The sequence below is a fragment of the Orbicella faveolata genome, unplaced genomic scaffold (genome assembly GCF_042242905.1).
Source record: "Orbicella faveolata isolate gen_17 unplaced genomic scaffold, um_ofav_v1 contig_2, whole genome shotgun sequence".
NCBI classification, from domain to species: Eukaryota; Metazoa; Cnidaria; class Anthozoa; order Scleractinia; family Merulinidae; genus Orbicella; species Orbicella faveolata.
In genome coordinates this window covers 22,760,996-22,788,901 of record NW_028301547.1, presented here as the reverse complement: position 1 = coordinate 22,788,901, position 27,906 = coordinate 22,760,996, and the positions used below count along the sequence as shown (strand labels likewise).

General features: G+C 38.8%; 4 protein-coding genes and 1 pseudogene across 4 annotated transcripts; 2 read left to right on the top strand and 3 right to left on the bottom strand.

Annotated features, from left to right (window-relative positions):
• Positions 1-44: 44 nt before the first annotated feature.
• On the bottom strand, positions 45-16,605 carry LOC110054940 (adenosine receptor A3-like). The gene is made up of 5 exons (XM_089290371.1): positions 16,533-16,605; positions 16,392-16,437; positions 11,808-11,986; positions 11,497-11,705; positions 45-3,404 (listed from the first exon to the last, which is right to left on the bottom strand). The coding sequence occupies exon 5, from the start codon at positions 1,312-1,314 to the stop codon at positions 376-378; it is 939 nt and encodes a 312-aa protein (XP_089146497.1). The 5' UTR covers positions 1,315-3,404; positions 11,497-11,705; positions 11,808-11,986; positions 16,392-16,437; positions 16,533-16,605; the 3' UTR covers positions 45-375.
• LOC110054907 (beta-4C adrenergic receptor-like) lies at positions 4,691-5,900 on the bottom strand. The gene has a single exon (XM_089289395.1). It carries the CDS (start codon positions 5,784-5,786, stop codon positions 4,851-4,853), a length of 936 nt encoding a protein of 311 aa, XP_089145521.1. The 5' UTR covers positions 5,787-5,900; the 3' UTR covers positions 4,691-4,850.
• LOC149112482 (adenosine receptor A2a-like) lies at positions 6,980-8,509 on the bottom strand. The gene has a single exon (XM_089289394.1). It carries the CDS (start codon positions 8,429-8,431, stop codon positions 7,496-7,498), a length of 936 nt encoding a protein of 311 aa, XP_089145520.1. The 5' UTR covers positions 8,432-8,509; the 3' UTR covers positions 6,980-7,495.
• Positions 16,606-16,671: 66 nt separating the features above from the next.
• On the top strand, positions 16,672-26,810 carry LOC110054939 (ribonuclease H2 subunit C-like). Its single transcript, XM_020761315.2, has 4 exons — positions 16,672-17,028; positions 20,860-20,972; positions 21,160-21,279; positions 22,844-26,810. Exons 1-4 carry the CDS (start codon positions 16,851-16,853, stop codon positions 22,895-22,897), a joined length of 465 nt encoding a protein of 154 aa, XP_020616974.1. The 5' UTR covers positions 16,672-16,850; the 3' UTR covers positions 22,898-26,810.
• LOC110054935 (uncharacterized protein KIAA1958-like) lies at positions 17,039-19,189 on the top strand (annotated as a pseudogene).
• Positions 26,811-27,906: the final 1,096 nt, after the last annotated feature.

The window sequence follows — 27,906 nt, the reverse complement described above, 5'->3', positions numbered from 1 at the left end:
TTCCCAAGCTATATCAATACCTTATACTCTTATACTCTTCAGTATGTAATGCTCCGCAAAAGCGACTATTGCATATGAAGTAATCAGTTATTTATCCATTGTCGGCTCCAGAAGTAGGAGCGAACAATGGTAACAAGATCAAATAAATTCATTGATAAATAAAGCCTTTTCTAACACACCGAAAAAAGACACAGCGGAATATGTGCTCAGCAACTATCGTAATAGTGTTACAACACTTTGAGTCAGTTTAACAAGATCTCGTTTGTCTTCAGGCAGCTAAATTTAGACTGCTTGTAGTTAATGTTATACACAAAAGGCGTTTATCAACAATAACAGCAATAAATGTGGAGAATAGATGGCATAACACTGCCGACCCTAAGATAAATGTGATCCGCGATTTCTGAGCCAAGGCATGTTCCGCAGTATGTCCATGATAGCGTCTCGAATGTGTCTCATCTTCCAACAGTAAATTACTGGGTTTAAAGATGAGTTAAGGTGTATGAGAGTCAACGAGGAAAGAGAAAATCTCTTCAAAGCGATATTCGGTCCGTTGCTTTTAATGACGACCACACTGATAAAGTAAGGCAAATAACAGACCACAAACGTCACGTATACGTAGAATACACTAATTGCCGACTTGATGAGACGAGCGAAATGCGCCATGTCGTCAGTCTGAGCTTCTTGTTGTACTTGCAGGGCCTGAATCTGATTCTTGTGGCGATGTACGGTTAAGTAAATTTTGATGTTAACCATTGCTGTAAGAACGAGCGAAAAAACTCCGAGGAGAAACTCCACAAGATAGTAAATATCGTATCCAGCCCAGAAAATCATCAGAGGAAAAAACACACTAAGCAGCCATATTGAAATCACCGCAGCAACAACACGCTTGTGAGTCACAAGTTCCTGATATCTGAGATGAAGATGAATTGCCAAGAATCTGTGTAAACTTAAAGCCACAACACCCAAGAACGACGCTAGACAAAAGACACTAATAATGACGATAAACATTGTATATGCCTTACAGCCGGGGTTGTTTTGTTGTAGCCACACGACTAGAAGTGAGATGTAAAATGGTTGACTAAAGAAACCAACACCAACATCAGAAACAGCAAGACTCAGGAGCAACGTTTTTGAAGTCTTTGCCAACGACGAAGTTTTTCTTATCGCGTGGATTGTTACAATGTTCAACATGATGGCGGTATAGGACAGAAAACTGTTAAAGATACAATTAGCGATATAAGTCGAACGAAGGTCTTTAACTTCGGAGACTTCGGGGTAATCACGTAGCAGTAATTCACACGATATTTTCTCCATAATCGCCTGAAGTCTCCCCAGTGTCCAAGCGGTTGTCTAAAGTCTTGTTTTTTTCTCGACGCATCAGATCAACTGGATCACTTTGCCGCGAGTAAATTCTTTACATGATACTGATTGTGAGGGCAGTAAAGTATTTCCAGATCTAGGTCTTTTCAGTGTCGTATTTTCCGAAAACATAGCGCGATTAATGAAATGATAAATGACTTTTTCTGTCAAATTGAGATAGAACTGCTAATTTGTACACGTGGGTGTTTAAAAACTTTCGAATAACTGATCACAATCAAACCAACAGGGATAGGTTAGCGGTCTCTGTGTGAAGTTTATTAAACAAAACACATGTTAGTGAAAACCTAAAAAAAATTTCTTGAATTTCTAACCTTTTAAACTTAATAAATGAGATATTGCTCAGAATATTATCGAGTAAAGATCCTTAGCTATATTCTCAGAGAGTTGATCGACAAAACGTTAGCACCCTCACAAAAGAATGTAATATTCATTATAATATTTTTTAATATTCGTTAATATTTTTCAAAACAAAAAAAGTAAAGAAAACAAAACAGTGTCTTTAAAAAGCCTTTAGTATGTTAACTGATGGTGCACCTGCAAAAGTGCCACTCGTATGTGCTGAGCATGTATCTCGCACGGCAAAAAAATCCATCTCCAAAATAGATGTAACGCATTGTTTAAGGTCATTCCCCCGAAAAAGAACGCACAATAGATTTTCATTTAAATTTTACGTGTTGGCTGCTTATATCACGAGAACTTAAATTTTGAAATAAAAAAGGGGGGTCCCCATACTCGTTTAGGAGCAGGAAGACCCTCGATCAACCCCATAATTCCTTAAATTATCTGCTTTTAGAAACGTTTACATTTAAACCACTCACTTTACCCTTTGTGAGAGCAGAAAATAGGGAGAAAGTTAAGCGAGAAATGCAACAATGGATGTACTGCATCAATGTTAACGAGCAATTTGATGCACGTTTCCTGATAAAGGCACCTATATTTAGTCGACAGGGATTCAACATGTTCCAAGCACGCAGTGTTCTTGAGGGCACTTCTTATCGTTTACGAGTGCTTGCTATGCTCTCATTTTCAGTGATAATTTGTTGCAATAGAAATCTGCCTATATTCACTGTATAGAAAGAAAGTGATCGTTCCATTCAAACTAAGTAAAAAAATCGTTCGGTCCCCGTACTCGTTTCCGAGAAAAAAACGATCGTTTGTCTCTCGCAACCCAAGCCGTTTGGAAAAAGCCACCATTTTGCATGTGCATGCGCTTGCGAGCGCGCGCTAATGACGCGAAAATCGTGCGCAGCAGGGACGCGCAATGCAATTCCGAGGAATAACCTTAAGCGAATGAGTACAAGGCAGAAAAAAGTGTTGCCCAGTTAAATTCTGCCCTCCGTGAATTAAACGAGTGGTGCCTCATTAACAGATTAACACCCCACCCAAGTAAAAGTGAGGCCATGCTAATCTCTAGAAGAAATCTCCCGGCTAATATTCCCCCGATCTTCATTGGAAACTCTTCAATTGAATGGGTATCGAAATCACGATTACTGGGAATGACCGTTGATGAGAAACTGACCTGGATTCCGCACATGCTGGAACTCAAGAAATCATTTGCTCAAAAACTAGGATTACTTAAGAACTCGAGATTTCTTCCTAGGAACGTTCGTCAGGATCTCTATTTTAAGGTCATTTTGCCCTCAGTGACCTATGGTCTTATACTATGGGGATCTTGCTGCAACTCCGACTTATTTCAGTCCCTGGAAAGACTTCACTGCAGGCTTGCGAGGTTTATTTTTAACTTGCCGAAAGACATGGCTTCTGTTGATGTCCTACAACGGGCCCAATGACCCACTCTGTCTATTTATTATAAATGAGCCATTTTTATCTGTTTTCATAAAGCTTTTCACGATAGGTTACCTGTCACATTAATCGATCTGATTTCTAAGAAACGGGCCACAAATTATTCAACCCGGACCTGCGCTTCTTTAATTGTTCCCCGCTTCAACACGCGTCACATGAAGGACTCTGTCGCGTTCAGAGGCTCAGTCCTGTGGAATGCAGTGACCAACAACTGCAGTGCCCTGAAAAAAAATGTTCCATATCGTGACCTCAGGCTAAAGCTTAAATCTCTAGTTAATTTTAATGAATTCAGCTTTAAGATAACGTCTTCATCCACTTGTAATTTTAGAAAAGATGACTTTGTATATACTTAAAAACTTATGCTAACAATCTCGTATTGTATATATCGCTGACTTAAGTTCAAACGTTTTTTCTGTAAATACCCCTAGTTTTTAGTTTTTAATTACTTAGCGATTAGTTAATTACAAACGACCCCACAAGCTCATGTAGCTTTAATACTCATTGTTTTAAAATAAAGGTTAAAGGTAAAGGTTATCTACTATAGGAAGAGAACCAGTCGTAAGGCATAGCCGATTAAGGACGGTGCCTACATTTGTTAATGAGCACACGTTCTTGCGCATCACGCAAGGCATGGCTTCAGATATCTTGAGAAAGATCTGTAGCAGTAATGCACAAGATCATTTCTTCAGAACATCGATCGAAGTTTCTTTTATAGAACTTCTTTCGAAACTCGCTCTCTGGGGAGAAATGAGAATGATAAGTGATGTTAGCTGTCAAATTGAGATGAAACTGCTATTGTGTATATGTCCGTTTTGAATTACTGATCCATTAAAGCCAAGAAGGAAAATGTCAATGGTCTCTGTGTGCATACTGTCTATTAAATAAGTTTTATCTTTTGCGAAAACTTAAAGTACACTCTTCAATTTCGAGCATTTTGGACGTGGTAAATGACCGAAAAACAGCCGAAACACAACCGAAAAAAAGACCCTTAGCTACATAACCAGGACGTTGGTCGAAAACAAGTTAGTACCTGCATTCAAGAAATTTCATGACTAAATTCGTTTTATATTTTCAAAAGAAAAAAGAAAAGAAAAACAAAACCATGTCTTCAGAAAGTCGCTTAGTATGTTGATCGATGATACAGCTGTAAACTGCTGACGGTTTCATGCACTGCGCATGCGGCGTGCACAACAATTGTGTTTTCTGTAGGAGCACGTTGTTCAAGAGAATCAATACCACATCAAAAAGTGAAGTGAAACTTCCACTGACTATAAAATCACAATCCAGACATATTATATAGAACACAAAGCATAGCCAGGGGAAGAACAACTTTTCGAGTAATTAAAATATGATTAACATCCAAAACAAATCTAATTTTCAAGTTAGAATTGACTATTCCGATGTTTATTCACATTATTATTATCAACTGCATAATTACAAGGTTAAGAGTACCGCTATCTTTAGAAAACTTTACAAACATCTAATAAGGCAAACGATCATGGAAAACTACTACAAATTACATCGATGTTCTCTAACCATAAACCAAACAATCAAAAGGGAGAACATGTTACTGCAGTTCTTTGGATGGTTTTTAACAGCGGTTGACGGTTAAAGCAGTAAATTACAGGATTCAACAATAACCACACTGCAAGTGACTGGTCTTAAGATTAGTGTGTTCCACGATTTCTGAACCATGACATGTTCCGCAGTATGTCCATGATAGCGTGTCGAATGTGTCTCATCTTCCAGCAGTAAATTACTGGGTTCAAAGTTGAATTAAGATATACGAGAGTCCACGAGAAAACGTAAAATCGTTTTAAAGAGATAGTGGGGTCGTTCATTACAAAGACGACCAAACTGATAAAGAAAGGCAAGTAACAAATCAAAAACACCAGATATACGTAGAATACACCGAATGCAGATTTAATAAGGCTAGCAAAATTTGCCATTTCGCCATTCTCTGCTCCTTCTTGTACTTGTTGGGCCTGAATCTGATTCTTGTGACTTTTTACGGTTACATAAATTCTGATGTACACCACTGTCGTGACGAGAAGACCAATAACTCCTACAAATAACAAAACAGGTATAAGAATATCCAGCGGAATCCAGAACATCGTCAAAAGAAGAAACACACTAAGCGCCCATTTTGAGATCATCACAGCAACAACACGCTTGTGAGTCACAAGTTCCTGATATCTGAGATGAAGATGAATTGCCAAAAATCTGTCAACACTTATGGCCACAACACCCAAGAAGGAAGCTAAGAAAAACACACATCCAATGACCTCAAAAATTATATAGGTATTACAGCCGAGGTTGTTTTGCTGTAACCATTTTACCAGAAGTGAGGTGTAAAAAGGCTGACACAACAGACCAGCACCAACATCAGAAACAGCAAGACTCAGGAGGAGTGCTTTTAAAGGATTGGGCAACGAGGAAGTTTTTCTTATCGCGTGGATTGTCACAATGTTCAGCATGATACAGGTATAGGACAGAAAACTGTTGAAGACACAATTTGCGATGTAAGTAGAACGAAGGTCTGCAAATTCGACGACTTTGGGGTTGCTCTCCAGCAGAAATTCACAAATTGCTTTCTTCATCATATCCACAGACGTCTCTTCAAGGTGACCGAGAAGTTGACATAAAAGATGTTTCACGAAGCTAAGAGAGTCTCCTTCCTCAACACCACAAACCAATTGGTTCACTTTGGCTGCAAAGATTCCTGTTCTTAATTAAGTTAAGCGCCTTAGCAAACGAAGTCAATTAAGTGTCCCAAAACCCGCCACTTCAGACATTTTGCTATCATAAAATGCAGTTAATACTGGTTCTTCTTAATTAAGTCATAACACTAAGTAAACAAAGTATTTCCAGAAAAAGTCATTTCAGATGTTCTATTGTCATAAAATACGGTTAAAACTAACAGTATGTTAATTGCGATGAAGAATTAATACGTGTGTCTTGAACTTTCTAAAAACTTATCAGAATAAAACCAAGACATAAACGTCACCGGCCTAACAGCCGGGTTTATTAAAAAAGCCGTGTGTTTCCAAAAAACCATAAGAAAAACTGGCCCGAAATTGGACATTTTAGACGTGGTAAATTAGACATCGTAAAGGATTCCATCAAACGAAGACCCATAGTAACTTGCTTGATCGCAAATAAGTAAAGTTGGCACGTGCATATGAAAATTTCCCATAATTAATATTGCCATGAAGGTAAAACAACACGGAAATGTTGTTAAAAAGTCGTAATTCACAAGATCATTTCTTCATGACATCGATCAAAGTTTCTTTTATAGAACTTCTTTAGAAACTCGCTCTTTCGAAGTTTGTTTTTATGAAAGACATTTCAAATTCTGGGGAGAAATGAGAATGATAAGTGATGTTAGCTGTCAAATTGAGATGAAACTGCTATTGTATTTATGTCCGTTTTGAGTTACTGATCCATTAAAACCAAGAAGGAAAATGTCAATGGTCTCTGTGTGCATATTGTCTATAACCAAGTTATATCTTTGGCTAAAACGTAAAAGACTCTCTTCCATTTCGGATTTTTTGGATGTGGTAAATGACATGTCGGTAAGAATACAACCAAAAAAAAGATCCTTAGCTACAATCTAAGGACCTTGAACGAGAACAAGTTAGTACCTGCATACAAGAAACTTCTTGACGAAATTTCTTTTATATTTTCAAAAGAAAACAAGGAAATGAAAACAAAACCATGCCTTCAGAAAGTCGCTCAGTATTTTGATCGATGGCAAGTCTCGTGTACTGCGCATGTGGCGTACGTAAGAAACGCGTTTCTTGTAGGAGCACATTGTTCAAGGAAATCAATACCATATGAAGTGAAACTTCCACTAACTATAAAGTCATGATCCATAAACAGTTAACTATGACGCAAAGCCCAGCTCAAAGAGAAACATTTTTTTCGAGCGATTAAAATATATTTAATATCCAAAACAAATCTAACTCAAGTTAGAACATTTCGATGTTAGGTTCAGTATTCACATTACTATAAACTACACAATTACAAGATTAAGAGTGCCGCTATACTGTAGAGGAAAAAACTAATGAAAATCTACAACAAAATTACATCGATGTACTCTAACCATATGCCAAAACAATTTAAAAGGGAGAAAATGGTAAGCAGTTCTTTGGATGATTTTAAACTGCTCGTCATGTCAAGTGATGTGCGATTTCTTTACACTTTCGGCGGTAGAAAGTTAATGCGGACAGCCTACTGAATGATGTCTTATCTTAAAGCAGTAAATTACAGGAATCAACAATAATAACAGTGCAAGTGACTGGTCTTAAGATTACTGTGTTCCACGATTTCTGAACCATGACATGTTCCGCAGTATGTCCATGATAGCGTGTCGAATGTGTCTCATCTTCCAGCAGTAAATTACTGGGTTCAAAGTTGAATTAAGATATACGAGAGTCCACGAGAAAAAGGAAAATCTTTTTAAAGAGATAGTGGGGCCGTTCATTGTAAAGACGACCACACTGATAAAGAAAGGCAAGTAACAAATCAAAAACACCAGATATACGTAGAATACACCGACTGCAGATTTAATAAGGCTAGCAAAATTTGCCATTTCGCCATTCTCTGCTCCTTCTTGTACTTGCTGGGCCTGAATCTGATTCTTGTGACTTTTTACGGCTACATAAATTCTGATGTACACCACTGTCGTAACGAGAAGACCAATAACTCCTACAAATAACAAAACAAGTAGAAAAATATCCAGCGGAATCCAGAACATCGTCAAAGGAAGAAGCACACTAAGCGCCCATTTTGAGATCACCACAGCAACAACACGCTTGTGAGTCACAAGTTCCCGATATCTGAGATGAAGATGAATTGCCAAAAATCTGTCAAAACTTATGGCAACAACACCCAAGAAGGAGGCTAAGAAAAACACATATGCAATGACATGAAAAATCACATAGGTATTACAGCCGGGGTTGTTTTGTTGTAACCATTTCACCAGAAGTGAGGTGTAAAAAGGCTGACTCAACAAACCAACACCAACATCAGAAAAAGCAAGACTCAGGAGCAATGCTTGTAAAGGATTGGGCAACGAGGAAGTTTTTCTTATCGCGTGGATTATCACAATGTTCAACGTGATACAGGTGTAGGACAGAAAACTGTTGAAGACACAATTTGCGATGTAAGTCGAACGAAGGTCTGCAAATTCGACGACTTTGGGGGTGATCTCCAGCAGATATTCACAAACTGCTTTCTTCATCATATCCACAGACGTCTCTTCAAGGTGACCGAGAAGTTGACATAAAAGATGTTTCACGAAGCTAAGAGAGTCTCCTTCCTCAACACCACAAACCAATTGGTTTACTTTGGCTGAAAAGATTCCTGTTCTTAATTAAGTTAAGCGCCTTAGCAAACGAAGTCAATTGTATTAAGTGTCTCAGGACCCGCCACTTCAGACATTTTGTCATAAAATACAGTAAATACTGGTTCTTCTTAATTAAGTCATAACACTAAGTAAACGAAGTATTTCCAGAACAAGTCAATTCAGATGTTCTGTTGACATAAAATACAGTTAAAACTGACAGTACGTGAATCGTGGTGAAGAATTAATGCGTGGGTCTTGAACTTTCTAATAACTGATTAGAATAACACCAAGACGTCACTGGCCTGACAGCCGGGTTTGTTAAACAAGCCAGGTGTTTCCAAAAAGCATAATGAAAACTGGCCCCAAATTGGGCATTGAATTATGAAATGATGTAGAGCTCGCCCTCTAAGATGTTTGGTATTCGAAAAAAAAAAATTTCAAATTTAAGGGATAATTATGGAAAACTATGTTTCACATCAAATTGAGATAAAACTTCTAATTTTAACTATTGGTCTTAAATTACTTATTATATGAAAACCAAGACAAAAAACGTCAGTGGTCTCTGTCCATATCTGCATCCTGTCCATTAACCAAGCCATCTGTTTGCGAAAACCTAAACAACGTTCTTCTATTTCGGATCTCTTGGTCGTGGCAAATTAAATGAAATATAGCTAAGAATACTACCGAAGGAAGACCACTATTGACTTCCTACGGGCTTACAGTGGTGTTCGAGAAAAATTCAGCGGCATCACAAGAGAATTTTCACGTATTAATTATCTTAAATTTTGATGAAATAACAATAAAAAATAAAACAAAACCAAACGATGTCTTCATTTGGTATGATAATCAATGGACAACTTGTAAACTGCTCCCAGTTTCGTGTACTGCGCATGTGCGCGCGCAACAAACGCTCCGTTTCCAAGCGTGGGTGAAGCACTTTGTTCCAGAGAATCAATAATACACGACGGGAAACTACTACTAAGAATAATACAGTCACAATCCAAATACCATTTTTAAAATGTGTGTTGCATCCAACTGAATAGATATATCTCAAGCTGGAATAGTCCGCTGTTTATTTTATTGTCATCAATAATATAATCACCAGGGTAACAATGTCGCTATATGTAGGGAAACGTTAATAACAATTAATTAAACTTAAGTTTAAAAACTACAACAAATTACATCGGTGTTAAGTAGTCATATACCATAGAATTTAAACAGGAAAAATTTCAAATTACTGGATTCAACAAAAATTGGTCTTAGGATAAGTTTGACGCACGATTACTGAACCATGACATGTTCTGCAGTATGTCTACCGACTATAGCGTGTCGAATGTGTCTCATCTTCATCTACATCTACATTTATTAAGTTGATAAAATCTTGGAAGACATCACATCAACTGTACATAAGAACTAAGATAGAATATATATATATAAAACGGTTATAAAATGCCTCAAGCCAACAAAGAATGCCACTGCGTCAGGAGGATCAATGAAGATTCACAGTCCAAGCCTCACCGCAAAAATGAATTTAAAAACGTTTGATAAAGCAAGGACGGACAACTTCTGACGGTAAAAAAAGTTAAAAAGTTAAAAATTTAATAGAAAAACGTTTCGGTCTTAGACCTTCATCAGTTACAAGAGAAAAAGGACGAAAACTAAGTTTAAATACGGTTACAGTGTGGGAGATTACGTAACGAAATGAAAAATGCAATATTGTGCTATTAATACATCGTGATTAATACAATACAGGAAGAAAATGCAAAACGAGAAATACAATGCTGTACTATATATATATATGCACATATGCAAAAGTTAGATAAAAGTAAATGTGTAAAAATAACACGATAAATAAATAGCAGCAGTAAATTACTGGGTTTAATGATGAGTAAAGATATACGAGAGTCTATGATTAAAGCGGAAATCTTTTTAATGTGATCCTGGGGCCATTGACTTTAAAGGCGACCAAACCGATAAAGTAAGGCAAATAACAAACTAAAGACAAGAGATATACGTAGAATATACCGACTGCAGATTTCATGAGGCTAACAAAATCTGTACTGCTTGTTGTATTTGCCGGGCCTGAATCTGATTCACTCCTGATACAAGAACCAGTATGTATGCATAATTTTATTGTAAATTACGCTACGCAATGAACGGAGATGGGATTTGGCTGGAATGCAAAGGAACAAGGCACCAGTGGAGTGGCCCCGAAGCCAAGGCACAGAACCGACTGAGGGATTGGTGCTTGGACGGTTGCTATGGAAAACGACAGCATAGCAAGGCCCTTTGCATAGTCGCACTGTCCGATGCCAGTGAAGAAAGAAAATAAAATAAAAAAGGGGGAGCAGGGAGATGACGGACTGGGGTAGTGAAAGGAAGGGCGGGAACAAACACAAACAACTTCCACAGAGCAAACTGCAAAAGCGCGTGAAGCCAGATCCCCGCGTGCGAGCGAGGCTGCACCGGGTCGAGGCATAGGCTGTGCTCCCATACGTTAACTTCTGTCAATCAAAGATTGACACCAATGTAACTATAAATAAAATGGGGCACGGAAATTGCGATGGACTGCACGTACATGTGCAATGACAGTGTGAGTGAGAGGTTTCCTTTAAGGCCAGTTACCGAGCAAACTGACAGGCTGTGACGATGATTTTCAGAATTTATGATGTAATGCGCCTTTGATCATTGCATGTTAAAAAGTACAATTTAAGTAGTTTTTATTATTACTATTATTTTGCCCGCCTGCTTTGACCATCTAGAGGAAAGTTTTTCTTGTAAAGAAGTTTAGTTCAAAACGTTTTGCCCGCCTGTGAAAACCAGTTACCCTCCTACTGAAAATTTTAATGAAACCACTGCATTGAGTATTCTATCCACTTAAGCAAACTTCAGACGTTACTTTTACAATCAAATTTTAAAAAAACGTGTCCAGGGAGAATCTGAAACTGTAGAGACGTCCCTACCATTACTCGTTGTTTCTCTTCTCGCTGGCTTGTTTCCTTCTGGTGGTGTCTTGTTATCATCCAAATACGACCCATTAATTTTTTCAACTTTGCCCTCTCTCTTTGCCTGCCTTCTGTGCAATCTTTCGCTCAGAGCTGTAGAGGGCCGCTCACTTCCAAACATTTCATCACCAAGTCCCAGATCATCATTGCTTCAGACAACAAAACTTCTGTTAATATAAGATAAGGTGTGTGAAAGTTTTTTAATCCAGTGGGTTTTTGCACACAGTTTGTTGTATGGAAATAAAGAAACTTGAGACTTCAACGCTTACCATCATTACCACCCAGAATGGAATCTAAATCCTGATCTAATGCTGCTCGGCCTGAAGCTGGAGATATCAAATATAAAGCTCATGAGATGATCTTCAGACAATGTCTACTACATTGTTGATATCACCAATTGAACCACATCCCTCTCGGTGTTAAGACATAACTAATGTCATATTTGAGTCTGTGGATGAAATGGCAGGTATAAGCAGTTGCTTATAAAGTAAAACAAAATGGTATACTCAGCAGTGTTTTCTTGCAGTATTCCCTAGTTCCCAAGTACACTCTTTGAAAAAATTGTTACATCTACTTTTTGGAATACAACAGGAAACTTGATTTTATAGAAGAATCCTGATTTTTCGAACCTCCAAGGGAAACAAAAATTGGTTTGAGAATCTGGTAGTTTGAGAAATCTGGGGTAAAATTACATTGTTCAACTGAGGAGAGGGAAAAAACTTGAGGTTCAAGTTATTGGGAGATTTAAAAAAATTGAGGGTTCAAGAGATCCATATTCCACTGCGTTTCAAAACCAAAAGATAACAATGTAGCAATCCACAATACAATTGACACAAGACATTCCCAGATTATTTGTCTATTACATGTACAGTGCAGCTCAGATATATCCGAACCAAAATATACGCGTAATGCGCGTCAGCCCAATACGCGTATACGCGTATGCATATACGCACATACGCGTATGCATATACGCACATACGCGTATGCATATACGCACATACGCGTATACAGCATATACGCGTATGCCTGATTAGTATGTATGAGCTGACCTATTGTTTCTTCTTTTCTTATCAGGTCATTGTTGTTTTCAATGGCTTGACAGCTTGCCACAGAGCGAGAAAGAGTTTTCTTTATTTTGAATACGCGTACATAGTATACGCGCGTATGCCTACAGACTAAGCAAAATGTTAGCTGAAACTAACATTTTGCAATTGGGCACTTGACTGGAAATTAACTGACTGAATATTGATTAAAAGAGAGAGTATTTTGTCGTTAAATCAAAAATTTACTATTTTTTTTTTGTCAAATAGAACCGGGGATACACGCTTCAACAATCCCATCTTCATGGAGCAAACATCACAACCGAAAGATAACATCTTCTCGAAACAAAGTCTGAACACGGTCTGAAACGTGTGCCGAAACACACAACTTTTCCTCGAAGAAAATTAAAAATAACAAAATGTGAGCGGCGCACCATAGAATCTTCGATAAACAATTCTTTTGTCAGGAAAAGAGTAATTTACTATTTGAATGAACGGTTTGTGTCAGATACCGGAGATATCACTTTCTCGACAAGGTCGAAACGCTTCAAACAATAAACATCTCGCAAGCGACTTGCCGACGCATGCCGAAACACAGAACTTTTCCTTGAAGAAAAAATAACTAAACGTGAGCAGCGCGCCATAGAAACTTTCATAAACATTTCTTTGGCTAAAGAAAGAGCATTTTACCGTTTGAATGAACGATTTGTGTCAAATAGAACCGGAGATATCATTTTTTCGACAAGGTCTTCGGAACGCTTCAGACAATGAACATCTCGCAATCGACTTGCCGACGCATGCCGAAACACAGAACTTTTCCTTGAAGAAAAAATAACTAAACGTGAGCAGCGCGCCATAGAAACTTTGATAAACATTTCTTTGGCTAAAGAAAGAGCATTTTACCGTTTGAATGAACGATTTGTGTCAAATAGAACCGGAGATATCATTTTTTCGACAAGGTCTTCGGAAAGCTTCAAACAATAAACATCTCGCAAGCGACTTGCCGGCGCATGCCGAAACACAGAACTTTTACTTGAGGAAAAAATAACTAAACGTGAGCAGCGCGCCATAGAAACTTTGGTAAAAGGAAGAGCATTTTACCGTTTGAATGAACGATTTGTGTCAAATAAAACCGGAGATATCATTTTTTCAACGAGGATCTTCAGACAATAAACGCTTCGCAAACAACTTGCCGACGCGTGCCGAAACACACAACTTTTCCTTGAAGAAAAAATAACTAAACGTGAGCGGCGCACCATAGAAACTTTGATAAACAATTTTTTCGTCAAGGAAAGAGTATTTTACCATTTGAATGCATGATCTGTATCAAATATAACCGGAGATATCATTTTTTCGACTAGGATCTTCAGAACGCTAATTCAGACAATAAACATTTCGCAAACGACTTGCCGACACGTGCCGAAACACAGATCTTTACTTGTAAGAACATAAAGTTCACGTGTTAAAATAGGGAGTTCAAGCGACTGTATCAATTTTCTTCCCATTTTTAGTAGCTTAAGATCAAGTGTTGATAAACGGTAGTTTGTCGGTGAATTTGCGAAGTGATCGAAATATGATAGCTTTTATTGACCGGCTGACGTTTTAACAATATGCAAATTTCGCTTTGAAGCCATTTTCATTCTCAAGAAACATAATGTCCTTTGTTTGACTAACAATGCTTCACATAAAGAAACTTGTGGGAATGCATAACAAAGAGACATATACGCGCGTATATACGCGTATATGTGCGCGTATATACGCGTATATGTGCGCGTATTGACATACGCGTATACGCAAAATACGCTCGTATGATACGCGTATGCGTAGTTCGCTTATATCTGAGCTGCACTGTATATGTCACTGTTGTTGTTGGGTGACAATATGGGTTAATTGTTAAGTAAAAGATATTACTGATATTGCCTGAAGTTATAATCATTATTGTAAACCAGCCTCAAGCTATCCGGAGTCAACTAAAGAACATTTACATACATTGATACACCTGCTTCAATAGAAGCTAGTAAATTCATTCTGTGGGTCATAATCATCATTTCAAATACAGCCAAACCACTCCTTATGGACGCCTCCATGGACACCCCTACATTACAGACAGTATACTTGGTCCCAGAAAAACCCGAATTCATGTGATCTCTTTCTCTATAGTAACCTCCATGATACAGACACTCAGGTCTGCCCCTTTGGTGTCTGTATTGAAGTGTTTTGACTGTAACTCCAAACAGTTGTATATAAATTGTTGAATTACAGATGCAAGATCAAGAAATGTCCAGGTGCAAAGAAAACCAAATCGAAAGACCTTCTCATTAGCCCACAGAAATATTTCATCTCATACAGTACCTCAGTAAATTGAATTTCCACAAAATTTTTGCAAGAAACTTCACTTGCCCTTTAGTCAAGTGACGGACAGAATCCCTAATAGCCTGACTCAGATCAATGTCCACTGGCTAAGTGGGCTATCGATGTGACTTTCTTTCCACACTGAATATGCTGAGTGATGACTATGTTTTATAAGTGATATAGCACATATCTTTAATTAAATGGACTTGAAATCTAACAATCAGTCACACTGGAGAAAACAAAAAAACTGTTATGTTCTGCTGGAAAGTGTTCAGGTGTGTGGTAACAAAAGCGGTTCTTTTGTTATGGTTAGAACTCAAGAATGTCAGTACCTTTAGAAATGTGATTGTCAAGGCAATTAAGTGACCGACATTTCAACACAGTAAAGTAAAGTCATCTTCAGAGTCAGTAAAGTCATGCTGTCTGTTAAGGTGATTCCCTAGAAATAACACTTGACCTTAGATTTTTTTCAAATTTTTCTGGTTGTTCCTATTAATGCAGGTATTGGAAATGTGCGATAAAAAACATATGGTTCAGTGCTTGTTTAAGAGTCCTAACTCGTCAAAGGTGCATCAAAAATCTGTGCAATGGTACCCATTAAGTGCGTTTTTCTTTTTCTGAATGCTGCCACGTTTTGGGGTATCAGTGGCCAAACACATGGAGTTAATATTAAAAAGTTTCAATAGATACATTGCATTGTCTTAAAGGAACAACTTGATATGCGTTTCTTGGCAAAAATGTACATCTAGGATCAGAGTTGACGAAAAGTCTTTCCAGAGTGCATCTTCTAGGGGTGGTAAGGTTCAGGTCACGAGTGAAAGGGTCAGTAAACATTTTTGGCAGTAATTTTTTTACTTGACATTAAAATTTTTTCTTACTCATTCAGTGGAAAGGCAATGACTTATAGACTAATTTAATGCAATAAAAAAGGTACCTTGCTATGCTTGTTTCAGAGAAAACAAAGACACATATCAGATACATATAAATTAAAAAGGTAGATCTAGATACTAACAAAAAAACAATTTAAAAATAGTCAAATTCTTGGGCCGACAATTGCAGTTAGGTTAAACTCCTAACTGCAGTTAACGTGAAGTTATCTGTCCAAATAAATCCAGTTATTTTGGACATAAGGAAAATATGGAATTCGGAATCCAGAAACGGAACTGGAAGCAACAAAGCAGAACTGGAAACACATCTGCAATTCTTATTTGTCTAGTTCCGGTTCTGGTTCCAGTTCCAGTTCCAGTTCCCGTTCCGGTTCCGGTTCCGGGATTCCGAATTCCGAATTCCGAATTCCGGATTCCACCTTTTCCACACGCCCGTTATTTTCACCATTACAGATTTTGTTCCAAATTCCGAAGTTACCTGATCAAATTCATAACTAGTACTAACAAATTAAGTACTACAATAATACACCATTTGTCGACAAAAAAAAATACAACAAAATAGCTTTTAAATTACCAGCGCGTCCAACGGCTGATCGGCGGCAAGGGAAGGTATGGCCACCCTACAAAACAGAGCAAAATCTCAATTGATTATCCAAGAATCCTTTAAAATTCTAATGTCTTTTACTTCTATTTAGACCAGCTTTGTACTTCTTACCCTTCTCATTCCATAAGAATCTTCAAAGTTTTCAACGTCAAATTACAACCGGAAGATCCACCATTTTGAAAACGTTTGGTAAACAAACGCATACACTAACTTGGTAAGCCGCTGAGGATCGCGGTTGCATGTGATTTCCCGCGCATTTCGTTGTAGATGGTTGTTGTAGATTTCGTAGCCGATTTCGTTGTCTTTGCGAAATCTGCAACCTTTGTTGATTTCGTGAGTTCCAGAGGAGGCTGCAATTAAAAAGAAGTTGTTTTAACACCTCAAGCGTCCGTTAACGTAGTCCTTTCGTGCTTTTATTGTGCTTGAAACATGGCTTCTGGTAGCGTCAGGATTTCTCAAGCTGCGGTTTCAAGCTGCTCAGAGTCTAGCCGAGTTCATTTGATGGCCTGCGAGATTGATCATGATGGTGAGGCACCAGTGTCATCTTATTTTGATACATCTGTGCGAGAAGAGGGGACGACTACAGGAGTGCAAAACGGAGAAAAAGGTTGGATTACACATAAACTTAAGCTCAGATTGTTTCGTGGAAAAAGGACTAGTGTAATTGATCACTTGATCTTATAAACAAGGGTGCGTTCCTTTGGGGTGATCTCGATCGGGATCAGTGATCCAATATCACTCAGATCATAGTGCATCAAAGGAACCGATGAATCCACTTTAGTCACAGATACATCAGTTCTTTTGATGCATCATGATCGTAGTGATCTTGGGTCACGGATCCTGATCCAGATCATCCCAGAGGAATGCACCCCAAGTCAATCAAAAATAGGTACCAGCTCGTAGTGGTAGACAGATTATCGTGTCCATAACTAAATTCTTGAGATCTGATTGGTTCTCTATTTACCTATTTTGTCAGTTCAATGGCATAGGATCAAAAAGGCATCTAATAGGCGATTTGCATAATGGCGTCATTTGACTACAACTACCAGAATCCTTCAGTTTTTCTGTTTCTTATGCTAATTAGGGCAAATGTTATTGAAACCCCACTGGGAATTCAAAATTTGAATAATAAAGAAAAAACGAAGGGAATTCTTGTAGTTCTAGTCAAATGACGACAACGTCCAAATCTGTTATTACGGCTGATCAATAACATGACTTGTAATTAGACATCTGAAACTGGACACCTGTGTCATTTTCTTCTTAATAAAGCCTTTAATGTGTTCTTGCAGTTTTCTGGCTGGCTGTTTGTAAAACTATTGAAATAGACACGAGAAAGAGACAAGAAGAGAGGAGAGTTAGATTACTGTTCTCATAAGTTCAAATTTGAAATCACTTGCCCAATTACTTTCTTTATACTACAGGCTGAGAAATTTCTGAAATGTGATTGGCTAAGACCAGTAGTATTTAAGCCAAATTTGAAATACTTACATGTAAAAATTACAGCCAGTTTCCATGGTAACTGAAAAATTATTGTTTCTAATTTTAAAACAATGGCGGATAGACTTCCCGATTGTGATGCGAAAGAACTACAACAATTTAAGGAAAATGCCGAAAATTCGAACACAAAGAAAAGCACTAAGACCTGGGTTACTGTTTGGACCACATGGGCTGAAGAAAAAGGATACAGTCCAGATATTGTAAGCCATGAAGCCAAGGAACTTGACAAGATGCTTCAGAAGTTTTTCGCCGAGGTGAGAAAGGAGGATGGTTCAGAAGGAAGGAAGGAAGGAAGCAGGCAGCAGCATTTCCATTGCCAAGGACAGAGAGTTTGTCAACAGTTGCAAAGTACTCGAAGGGAAAGCTCGCTTCCTCCGTGAACAGGGCTATGGCAAATGTCCCCGTGCATCAGAAGCACTAATCACTGAAGATGAAGAGCTGTTGTGGTCCAAAGGGCTCCTTGGCAGCCAGTCTCCGAAGTCCCTAATAACCACAATGTGATTTCTTTGGACGCAACATTTCGGATTACGAGGCTGTCAGGAACACCATGACATGTATGTCGAAGATTTTTCATTCACCAAAGACGACAATGGCATCGAGTACATCACGTACAAAGAAAATCCCACAAAAACGCGTCAGGGCGGCCTTCGCAAAAAAAGAAGAGTGGTTCAGCCGAAAATGTTTGCAACTGGTGGGCCAAGATGTCCAGTCAAGCTTCTAAAGACGTTCCTGTCACACAGACCCGAGGAAATGAAAAACAGTGGGCCATTTTACCTCGCGGTGATTGAGCGCCCTAAGTCTCAAGTGTGGTATAAGCGACAGAGAATGGGGATCCACAGCATTAATTCCTTCATGAAATCTATGGCTCTTCAGGGCGAGATTGAAGGTAAACGGCTCACAAACCACAGTGCACGCAAAACGCTGGTGAAGAAACTCAAAGCTGCCAACCAACCTCGCTCCGCAATTATTGGCGTCACTGGCCATACAAACGAGCGCTCTTTAGCCGACTACGAGGAAGGTGATGAGAATGAACAATGGCTGATTTCTTCAATCATAAGCTCTGACGGTCAGGCAAGCACGTCCAACCAACGCCGTCCTCTTCAGAATGTTGGCCTTTCCTCTGATGTGGAAAACACGCTGATGATGAATGAAGAGCGGTTGACTACAATCAACAATTTCCACGGCTGTCAAGTGACCATCAACTACCAGCTTAGCCAGAAGTTTCCCGAGCCGAGGTGCAGTGTTCCACAGGCACAATCGATTGCAGATGATTGTTAAACTTTGATTGATGAGCCTATTAAAAACTTTCACTCTTTAGAACTGAGATTTACAGACATTCGAGTACAGTTTCATCACAGTTGTGTGATGTGTGACCATATGTGATGTTTAAGCGATCACATGTTTAATCACATGTCATTGTAAAGCCATTCAACTGTGTGTGACTAAATAAAAATATGTGTGTTATATGAAATGCAAAATTTCTTTGCCTTGTAGTATAAGCAAAAAATAGCACGGTTTCTTCGGGGTATTTGGGATAAATACCGGCTCGTGATATTTCAAAACTCCCCAAATATCACTCGCCGCAGCGGCTCGTGATATTTTGGTGAGCTGCATTGGGTGATTCCAGAAAATATCCGTATCATACCATGGGCGGGAGGGGTAGAGTATTGTGGAATTTCTGAAGGCAAGGGGGGGGGGGGGCAGTGGGTAAAATGTCCATGCCACCGTGGTAGGATATGGATATTTTCTGGAATCACCCATTATAGCATCACATGAAATCAGGCCTGCCAGTTAGTCCATAGGCTCTGGGAGTGTGTCATACATTGGCTAGCACCTTGCTTGCAGGGTCAAGCCCTGAGCAGGATCAGTGCACTGCGTTCCTGGGCAGGACACTTTACTCTCACAATACCTCTCTCTGCCCGGGTGTCCAAATGGGCACTTGTTGGGGGTAATCCTGCCATGGTCTTGCCTCCCATCTTCAGGGGTGGGGAGGTAGGAATTTTCCTAGTTACTTCATACCCAGGAAACCAGAGATAAGTAACAGCCTAATGGGCCAAGTCAGGCTGAAGGGCAGACTTTACATGGAGTAACTATGGATTTAACTGCATTTCTTTCCAAAATTAATCATTTTATAACCAAAATCATTACTAATATACCAGAGATTTATTGTATGCTGGTATTGAGAAAAGTTAAAGCATAATATTTCATTGCTCTCCTGGCTCCGTCATGATATAAATATTTAAACTGCATAACTAACTACTACAGAAGTTATATGATGGTGAGATCTCCTTCAAGATTTTTGTCATTACAAGAATTATCATTTTTAGAAAATGTACAATGTAGCTCAGTGGACCCTGGTTCAAGAGATCAGAGTTCATTTCCTGGATGGAATCTTTGTGATTTTATTGTGAATTGCTCTCTTTTCTTGCACATGTAAAGTTATGCAACTGTGAGAATTAATCTTTACCAGCCTTGCTTGATCCATGAGTCTGATACTCTCCAGAAAACTGTAAGCAAGGGTAAATTCAAACATTCTGTCAGTAACCCGGGGTGGAATAGCAGCTCTTATTAGATGGTGCTATCTTGCCTGCTCGGCATTACCCGCTATGTCCCGCATGAAAATAGTGCTCTTTTTTCCATATAATAAATCCTTTATTGACCAAGCTTGTTCAATCAAAATGACTGTATATTGACCTCGTTCTATTTTTGCATGCTTATGGACCTCAACTCCATCTCAGTCCATAAACATGCAAAAAAAGAACTTGGCTAATATCCAGCCATCTTTACCTCACTCTTGGTCGGTAACCCATATATCTTGCCAGAGTGGGAGCTAGAGTTAAACTTGACCTGTTAAACAACCTTCATGTTCTGTAGGCATAAGAGAGTAATCTGATGTTTTTAATATTCCATTTTAAGTTGGATGTTTTTATTTAATTCTTAGTCTTGAGTGCATCCTTTCGAGGACGTGGTCTTCAGGGTTGTGTTCTTAATTTACCAGCGGGATACACTGGGTACGTGATGAAAGAGGAAAAGAGACCATTTACTGATGAAGAGGTAAGAACTAAGTTTCTAGACAATCTTTAGACAGGTCTTGAGGTCACAAATTACAATAAACAACTTTACATGTAGTGTCTACTGTTAAGAGGCTCTCTCTAATACGTTAGCCCTGTTTTGGAGAGGTCTTCTTTATTTGAAACATATTTCTGATGCACTAGTCAACTTTTGCTGGGATTATTTTTAGGAACGGGTGATGAAAGCCACTCACAAGTTCTCACAGTTCACTTACTGGAACTTAGAGACTCCACCATCAAATAATGATGCTATTGTCAAAGCCATTCAATGGATAAATATAGCCTCTGCAGTAAGTAATGGAAATTATGTCATTTACACATATGAAAACTACATTTGAAAGTGCATGCATATATAATAATATTATTATGAAATAGATTCCATGTTATTGTGCACCTGTTGAGTGATAGATCACAGATGACATCAAAATGTGATAAGAGCGAAAAGTGGTACACTCACCATTAGCCAAGTTTGTCACTGATGTTTTTACCACATTTTGACGTCTTCTGTGATCTGGGACTGAACAGACGCTCGACAACATGGAATCTATCTGTTTTATATAGTGAAGAAACCAAAAAAATTGGCAATGACGTCATCTGTATGTCTGTCCTCCAATAGATCATAAGTAAAATCCAATCAAAATGCGAGCTAGGTGGCCTCATGGTTAGTGCACTCGTCTCTGGATTGAGCGGTCTTGGTTTGAGCCCTGGCTGGGGACATTGTGTTATGTTCTTGGGCGAGACACTTAACTCTCACAGTGCTTCTCTCCACCCAGGTGTATAAATGGGTAGCAGCAAATTTAATGCTGGGGGTAACCCTGCAATGGACTAGCATCCCTACCAGGAGGGAGAAGAAATACTCCTAGTCGCTTCTTGCTACAGAAACCAGTATAAGCTTCGGCCTGATGGGCCACTTGGCTCGTATGCAGACTTTACCCTCACCAGTATTACTGTACATGAAAATTACTTGGCCCGCATTAACCAAGCAGGAGTTCTGTATTGGAGAATCCTGACCGAGGTCATGAGTACAGACCAAATGCAGTGAAGTTTGTACACATGACCGAGGTCAAGATTCTCCCATACAGACTGACTAAGCTTGGTTAGTAAGATATTATATGTCAAACAAGAAAAATTTAATTCATTTAATGTAACTGGTTTATACTAGCTGATATCTTGCTTGCAAAGGGTGTTGAGCTGCTCATCCTCTTTTTTCTCATCATTCCTTTTGGCACTTCCATAATGTGAATATTTTTTAGAACTAATACCAGAAGAAAATAGTCAATATTTTTGTATTTTAGTTTGCAACTTTTTCACCGCAAAATGTAACCGGTCTAGATGCCAGAGTCAACATTGATTTCAGCCAATCAAATTCGTGAATTCTGTAGTTCCCAGTCCTTGTGAGACACAGCCATATAATAAATACAAATATTGAACAAACGAGTTTGACTGAGTGAGTTTTATGATCCACCTCAAAAAAAAAAAAAAAAAGAATCAAAATCTTAGCATGTCATTCTTCCTCTTGTTGTTGCTTGGTAACTGAAAAAATCATTGGCAGGGACGATTTAAATGGCACAACTTGTTTATGCACGACATATTGAACCATGAACACTCAACATGTACAAGACTAGCAGTTTTACGGTGTAGACAGTCATGCGAAATATGCTTGTCAATTTTTACGTAGCGCCTTCATTCCTCAGTCACTAACAAAATGCACAAAAAATTGTCAAGTGTTGATAGTGTTCATGGTTCGAGTGTCCTCGTTATAAAACTACTGGTAAGCCCAGAAAGTTTTGTTTGTTGTACGAAGTGCTAATCTTTGTTACATGATTACCTAAGAGGTGTTTTTTTTTTCCTTAGCTTCACGGTGGGGATGTTGAAAATCAGAATGCCACACCGGAAAACATCAGATGATCAACATATATTTACAACATTGTTCATTACAGAGCCTAAATTAAAACATGTACAGTTTGCATTCATGAATTCTTCACCCGAGGTAATGGCCAAGATTGGACTTAGTCAATCGAGAAAATTGTTAATATGGTGCTGCCCAGTTTTGTTGCTTGTTTGTATATAGGGGAATCTTTGCTGATGTCATTGTTTACATTTTTCCTCATTAGCATACGACTTGACTCATAGAAGCCGTGGCCGTATACATGAACTAAATGGAAAAGTTGATAAAGCTGATTAAGTTGAGCAATTTTGTGCAACTTTCAGCTCTTTGCAAGCAAAATTGAAGGAAATACCAGCCATCAAAAACTAAAAAATTGCTGTGTGGCAAAAAAGTTAATGAGCCATACATTTCTCTGTAAAATTTCGAGTTTTTAGAAGAGAATTTCTCCAAAACCATTCCGTGTATTGGGCTCAAATTTTCAGAGGTATCTGAAACTGTTATGCCCTTTCAATATTCAGAGTTTTTCTTTGATTAGCGTCATCAGATAGTGATAAGCAAATGCTAATGAGGCAAAAAGTGTAAACAAAGATTCGCCTATAGCTTAGTCAATGTCTTCACTGTTGAAAATAAGCAGTTCTGCATGGTGGGGAAAAACTGAGATTATTTGAAACAGCATTTAAGTTTCATTCAGTTCGTTTCATTCAGTTCGATGCCATACTGTAAGTTTTCCACATCGATTTATGGCCGTGACAAACACACAACGAACATGGCACGCGAACTCACTAGCGTAACAAAGAGGCACTAACCAAACAGTGCGCAGTTAGCTGAAGTAGAAATCAAAACAGTTGCAATGACACTTATGCTGATGGTCCTCTCACAAGTATTTAACTCTGAGATATTGTCATTTGATTTTGTACAATTTCTTTTGTCACGTCTGAGCAATTCCTGCTCTCCTCAGTAAGTCTTCAGTACTACTCATTAACACGCGGTGGAAAGAGTGTAGCATGCGTACGATGAGAACTAGAATATGCGTAGTTGATTCATTATCATCGTCATCATTTATTTCAGTTGCTTTACAAAAATATATTTCAAAATTACAGCAAATTAAACAAGGTGAGGAGACCCAGGAAACCACCAGACTTAGGGAAGGCTATCTCGATTGTCGATCTTTTTTAATTATAAAGATTCTTAATAATATTCTCGGGACTTTCCAAATAAGTTTATTTCTCCAAAGACTTTTTTATTTTCGAAATTTGTTATAAATACGATTAATGAGTAATTGGTCCTCGTGTCGTACAATTTAGGGAGAAATCGTGCTCGTAATTTTAAATCGGCCTCGCGCTTCGCGCTCGTCAGATTTTGAAATTACTCCCTGAATTGCACGACACGAGGACCAATTACTAATATATAGATTTAGCCAAGCCTGAAAGTGAAGCTCGTGGGCCGAGTTGTACCCAGGCCGGATAAGCGAGAATTTTGATTGGAGTAATTAGTTTTGTAACTTTGCGGTGATGTTTTCTCTTTATATTGTTTGGCCTTCGGTGTTGAGTTGGAGTAATCTCAAACTACACAAAACATTATCATTTAAACTCTTGGTCTTCGGCCATCGTAGCTTGCTTAAAAATATGAAACAAACAGCGGTGATTAACATTTTAAAAACCTGCATTTTATGAACTTAACGTTTCGTATGCTAGTCAACATACATTTTCAAAAGTATAACCGTTAAAAATTTTTTGGAAAGCTATTTATACTGTATCGATGGGGTCTGGAACCTAGACAGAAAACATCTGCAGTAGAAATTTAAGACGTTTACAAACGGAAACCGTCTGTACAGTGACACAATGGAAAAGCTTTCGTAATAAAGTAAAACTGAGCTTTTCACTGCTGACATTGGCATTCAATGCTGGTTGCAACTCCTGAATAAACAAGGTCTCTTTAACCTTACAATGGTGGTCAGTCTTGCCGGACGCCAAATTGTCAAAATAGTCCGGGTGTGGACAAAACGTGGGGTAGGCCATGGTGTAGGCCATGGCCTACCCTGTGGCCTACCCTATGGCCAACCGGTGGTCAGAGTTTTAAAAATATCGACAAAACATCAGTAAGAGTCGAACGAGTTAGCTGGCATAAAATCATATCCCTCTAATAGGGGTATACTAAAAAGTCACTAACATGATTCTCAACATCAGAGGGAACGAAACAATGGAAACCTTACAGCACTCAACCTTGAAACATCTTATTTCTCGCTGTCTTCGACATCTAGCTTCCCCAGCCAAGTAATGAACCATAACGGCAGGTTAGGAGGGAGGGGAAGGGCCCGGGTGGGAGTCATATAAAAAAGACGGGTGTGCTGGTCAGAAAGTTTAGAAAGAACCCTTAAGAGGTACCAAAACTGCGTTTTTAACCCCTAAAAGGTATGGCAAACACCCCTGTCATTTATATATGGGATTTCCCCACCCCCTCCCCGGGAAAGGGCCGATATTACGTGGTCGCTGAGAATATCCAAAATGGCTGCTCCACGATCCATACCGGTTGCCAGTTTCTAACATATTGTGGAGTGCTAGTGTAAACATTTAATGAACGGCGTTAGTGACTGTTAGTGCTGGTATTAGTGACTTTCCGTATACCCCTATTAGAGGGATACAAGAAACCACGAGGGATATAATTTTCTGCCACCTTACTCATTCGACTCTTACTAATGTTTTGTTAATGTTTTTAAAAATCTGACCACTGGTAGGCCATAGGGTAGGCCACAGGGTAGGCCATGGCCTACCCCACGTTTTGTCCACACCCAAACAGTCCCATTTGATTTTGTGACCAGTTGTTTTAACGTGATCAGCAAAAGCAGAAGAGTGATCATGTTTTGAAAGGGCTTGAAATGTTCCGTTTTCCGGTCGTGAAGTCTTCGCTTCGTTTTCCCAGTGTAAAAATCATTTGCAGCCCAGCAACTCTTTATAAATGACTTTGGATAATTGTGATCGGTTGAGACGGTCCTTGTATGGAAAGAATGATTTGATGCGCCGGGTGTGTAGAAACGATTTACACAAGATTTTAGATGCTTAGTTATATGATTGCTATAGAGACCTATATAAGGTAATAAAATAATAACATTTGGGGGGGGGGGGGACTGTTGCTACGGGTTCATTTGGCTTGTTATTGCTCTTGTTCAGGACATTGATATTAAAAGTGATGATGCCCTGAGAGTAGCCATTTTGCAGCAAAAGCCTTTTGAGATCCTCGACTGCGAAAGAGCACATTATTCCATTATTATGTAAGATTTAGCCCAGTCTGCAAAACGAAATGAATCTTAAACTGTATGTTGATTGGTGGATATCGGCTGAAGTATGCTAACAAGGGAAGACGCCGGGTTGTAATTGTGCGTGTTCACTGAGGAAACAATAGGGCGGAAGGGGCATCCAGTCTTGTGAACCTTTGGGAGGCCATATAAAACACCTGGGGAAGACCCACCGGGTAAAATATTCTGGAAAACTGTGTCATCAATTATTCCATCCTTTCGTAGTTTGCGGAGGTAAGAAGAAAGGCTCTCTTCCTTACCTTTAGTGGGATTTTGTGTCAATGGTTTGAATTTGGTGTTATCAGAAGGCAACTGCTTCATTTTGTTAAGATAGTCAAGTCTGCTAACAATAACAATGCCATTTCCTTTGTTTGGTTTCGTAATTAGGGACTGCAATAATCACCTGGAGGGTCGGATTGGAAAATTAGAGGCGGGGGGGGGGGGGGGCATAAGAGAAAATGACAACAAGAGAGAGGGGGGATTGGATGTAAAATTTAATACATACACGGGGGAGCATTACTTTTTCATTTTTGCAAACTGGAAAAGTAGTGGAAGAGTTACTAGAGTTCAAATATTAATACTAACACTGGAATAAAACTGACAAATTTATCAACTCTATTAAAGGTGTTCTGATCTACGAACTGCTGTTTTCTTATCTGTCATGCAGTAGGAAAGGAATTCCACTGTTATATATGTTAAAACAGTGCTACTTTATTTGCACTAGGATTTAATAAAACAGGAAACTTTAATTAAAAGTTGCAAAAGTAACACTGTAATGTTATTAAATGAAAAGGAAAGATGCCAATGTTAGCACACACGGCATCATAACTTAGCAGAATGAAAAACCCAACTGTTGAGATTTTAATACCAATACAAATTTAAAGTATGGTAAATAAAACACAAACAAAAGCGCCTACCAACAAGCAGCTGAAAATGTATCTAAAGCAAAAAGGTCTTAAGATAAGTGGAAGCAAGGCTGAGTTGATTGATCGAGTTCTCACCCACCCACGCGGGAATCTTAGTGCCAGAGACGGTGTAGGAGATGAGAAATCTCCCAATTCATGCGAAGACGACACAAGCACAGAGTCCAGTGATTCTGATGACTCTTCAAATGACTCTCCGACGTATTCAAACTAAATATGAGGGAATCAATGGGAGGAGACTTTTTTCAAGGAAGGGGAGGGGGGGGTAGCCTTAATATTATTATTATGTGACGGGGGGGTGAAATTAATTTCTGCTTAATGAGAAGGGGGTATGACTTAGTTTTGGGGCATATTTCACCCATTTCCCAGCCCCCTCCAGGTAATTATTGCACAGTCCTTTATGATGCTGTCACCACTGCGTAAATCATTTAGGGCCCTCCACTCATCTTTGCTGAGGATGTGCTTTTGTTTAGAAAAGTCATAGCAATAAATGTAATTGTAGGAAATATTTTTCAGTTGATTTCCTAGACGATCTGGATTTCGCTAGTTCAATGGAACGTTCAATTTAACAAAATCACGATAGAGAAGCTCAAAGAAACATGTAACATCATACCTGTCAACGTCTTTAGGAGGCAAACAGAAACGTAAACCACGTGCCAAAACGGTTTTCTCAGCTTCGGTAAGCACGCGATTGGAATAGTTGAAGATGGTGTCGACGCTATTTAAATATGAAACTTCAGAAATTCCAAACTTTCGTTTGAGATTACCAATCTTCTTTTCAAGCTTGCTTGAATCCCGCTCCTTGATCTTGAAA

Coding starts and splice junctions, on each gene's coding strand:
- LOC110054940 (XM_089290371.1), bottom strand. CDS start 1,314: ATGGAGAAAATATCGTGTGAATTACTGCTACGTGATTACCCCGAAGTC.
- LOC110054907 (XM_089289395.1), bottom strand. CDS start 5,786: ATGATGAAGAAAGCAATTTGTGAATTTCTGCTGGAGAGCAACCCCAAA.
- LOC149112482 (XM_089289394.1), bottom strand. CDS start 8,431: ATGATGAAGAAAGCAGTTTGTGAATATCTGCTGGAGATCACCCCCAAA.
- LOC110054939 (XM_020761315.2), top strand. CDS start 16,851: ATGGCTTCTGGTAGCGTCAGGATTTCTCAAGCTGCGGTTTCAAGCTGC. Junction 17,029..20,859: donor AGTGCAAAACGGAGAAAAAG/GTTGGATTACAC, acceptor TTTAATTCTTAG/TCTTGAGTGCATCCTTTCGA. Junction 21,280..22,843: donor GGATAAATATAGCCTCTGCA/GTAAGTAATGGA, acceptor TTTTTTCCTTAG/CTTCACGGTGGGGATGTTGA.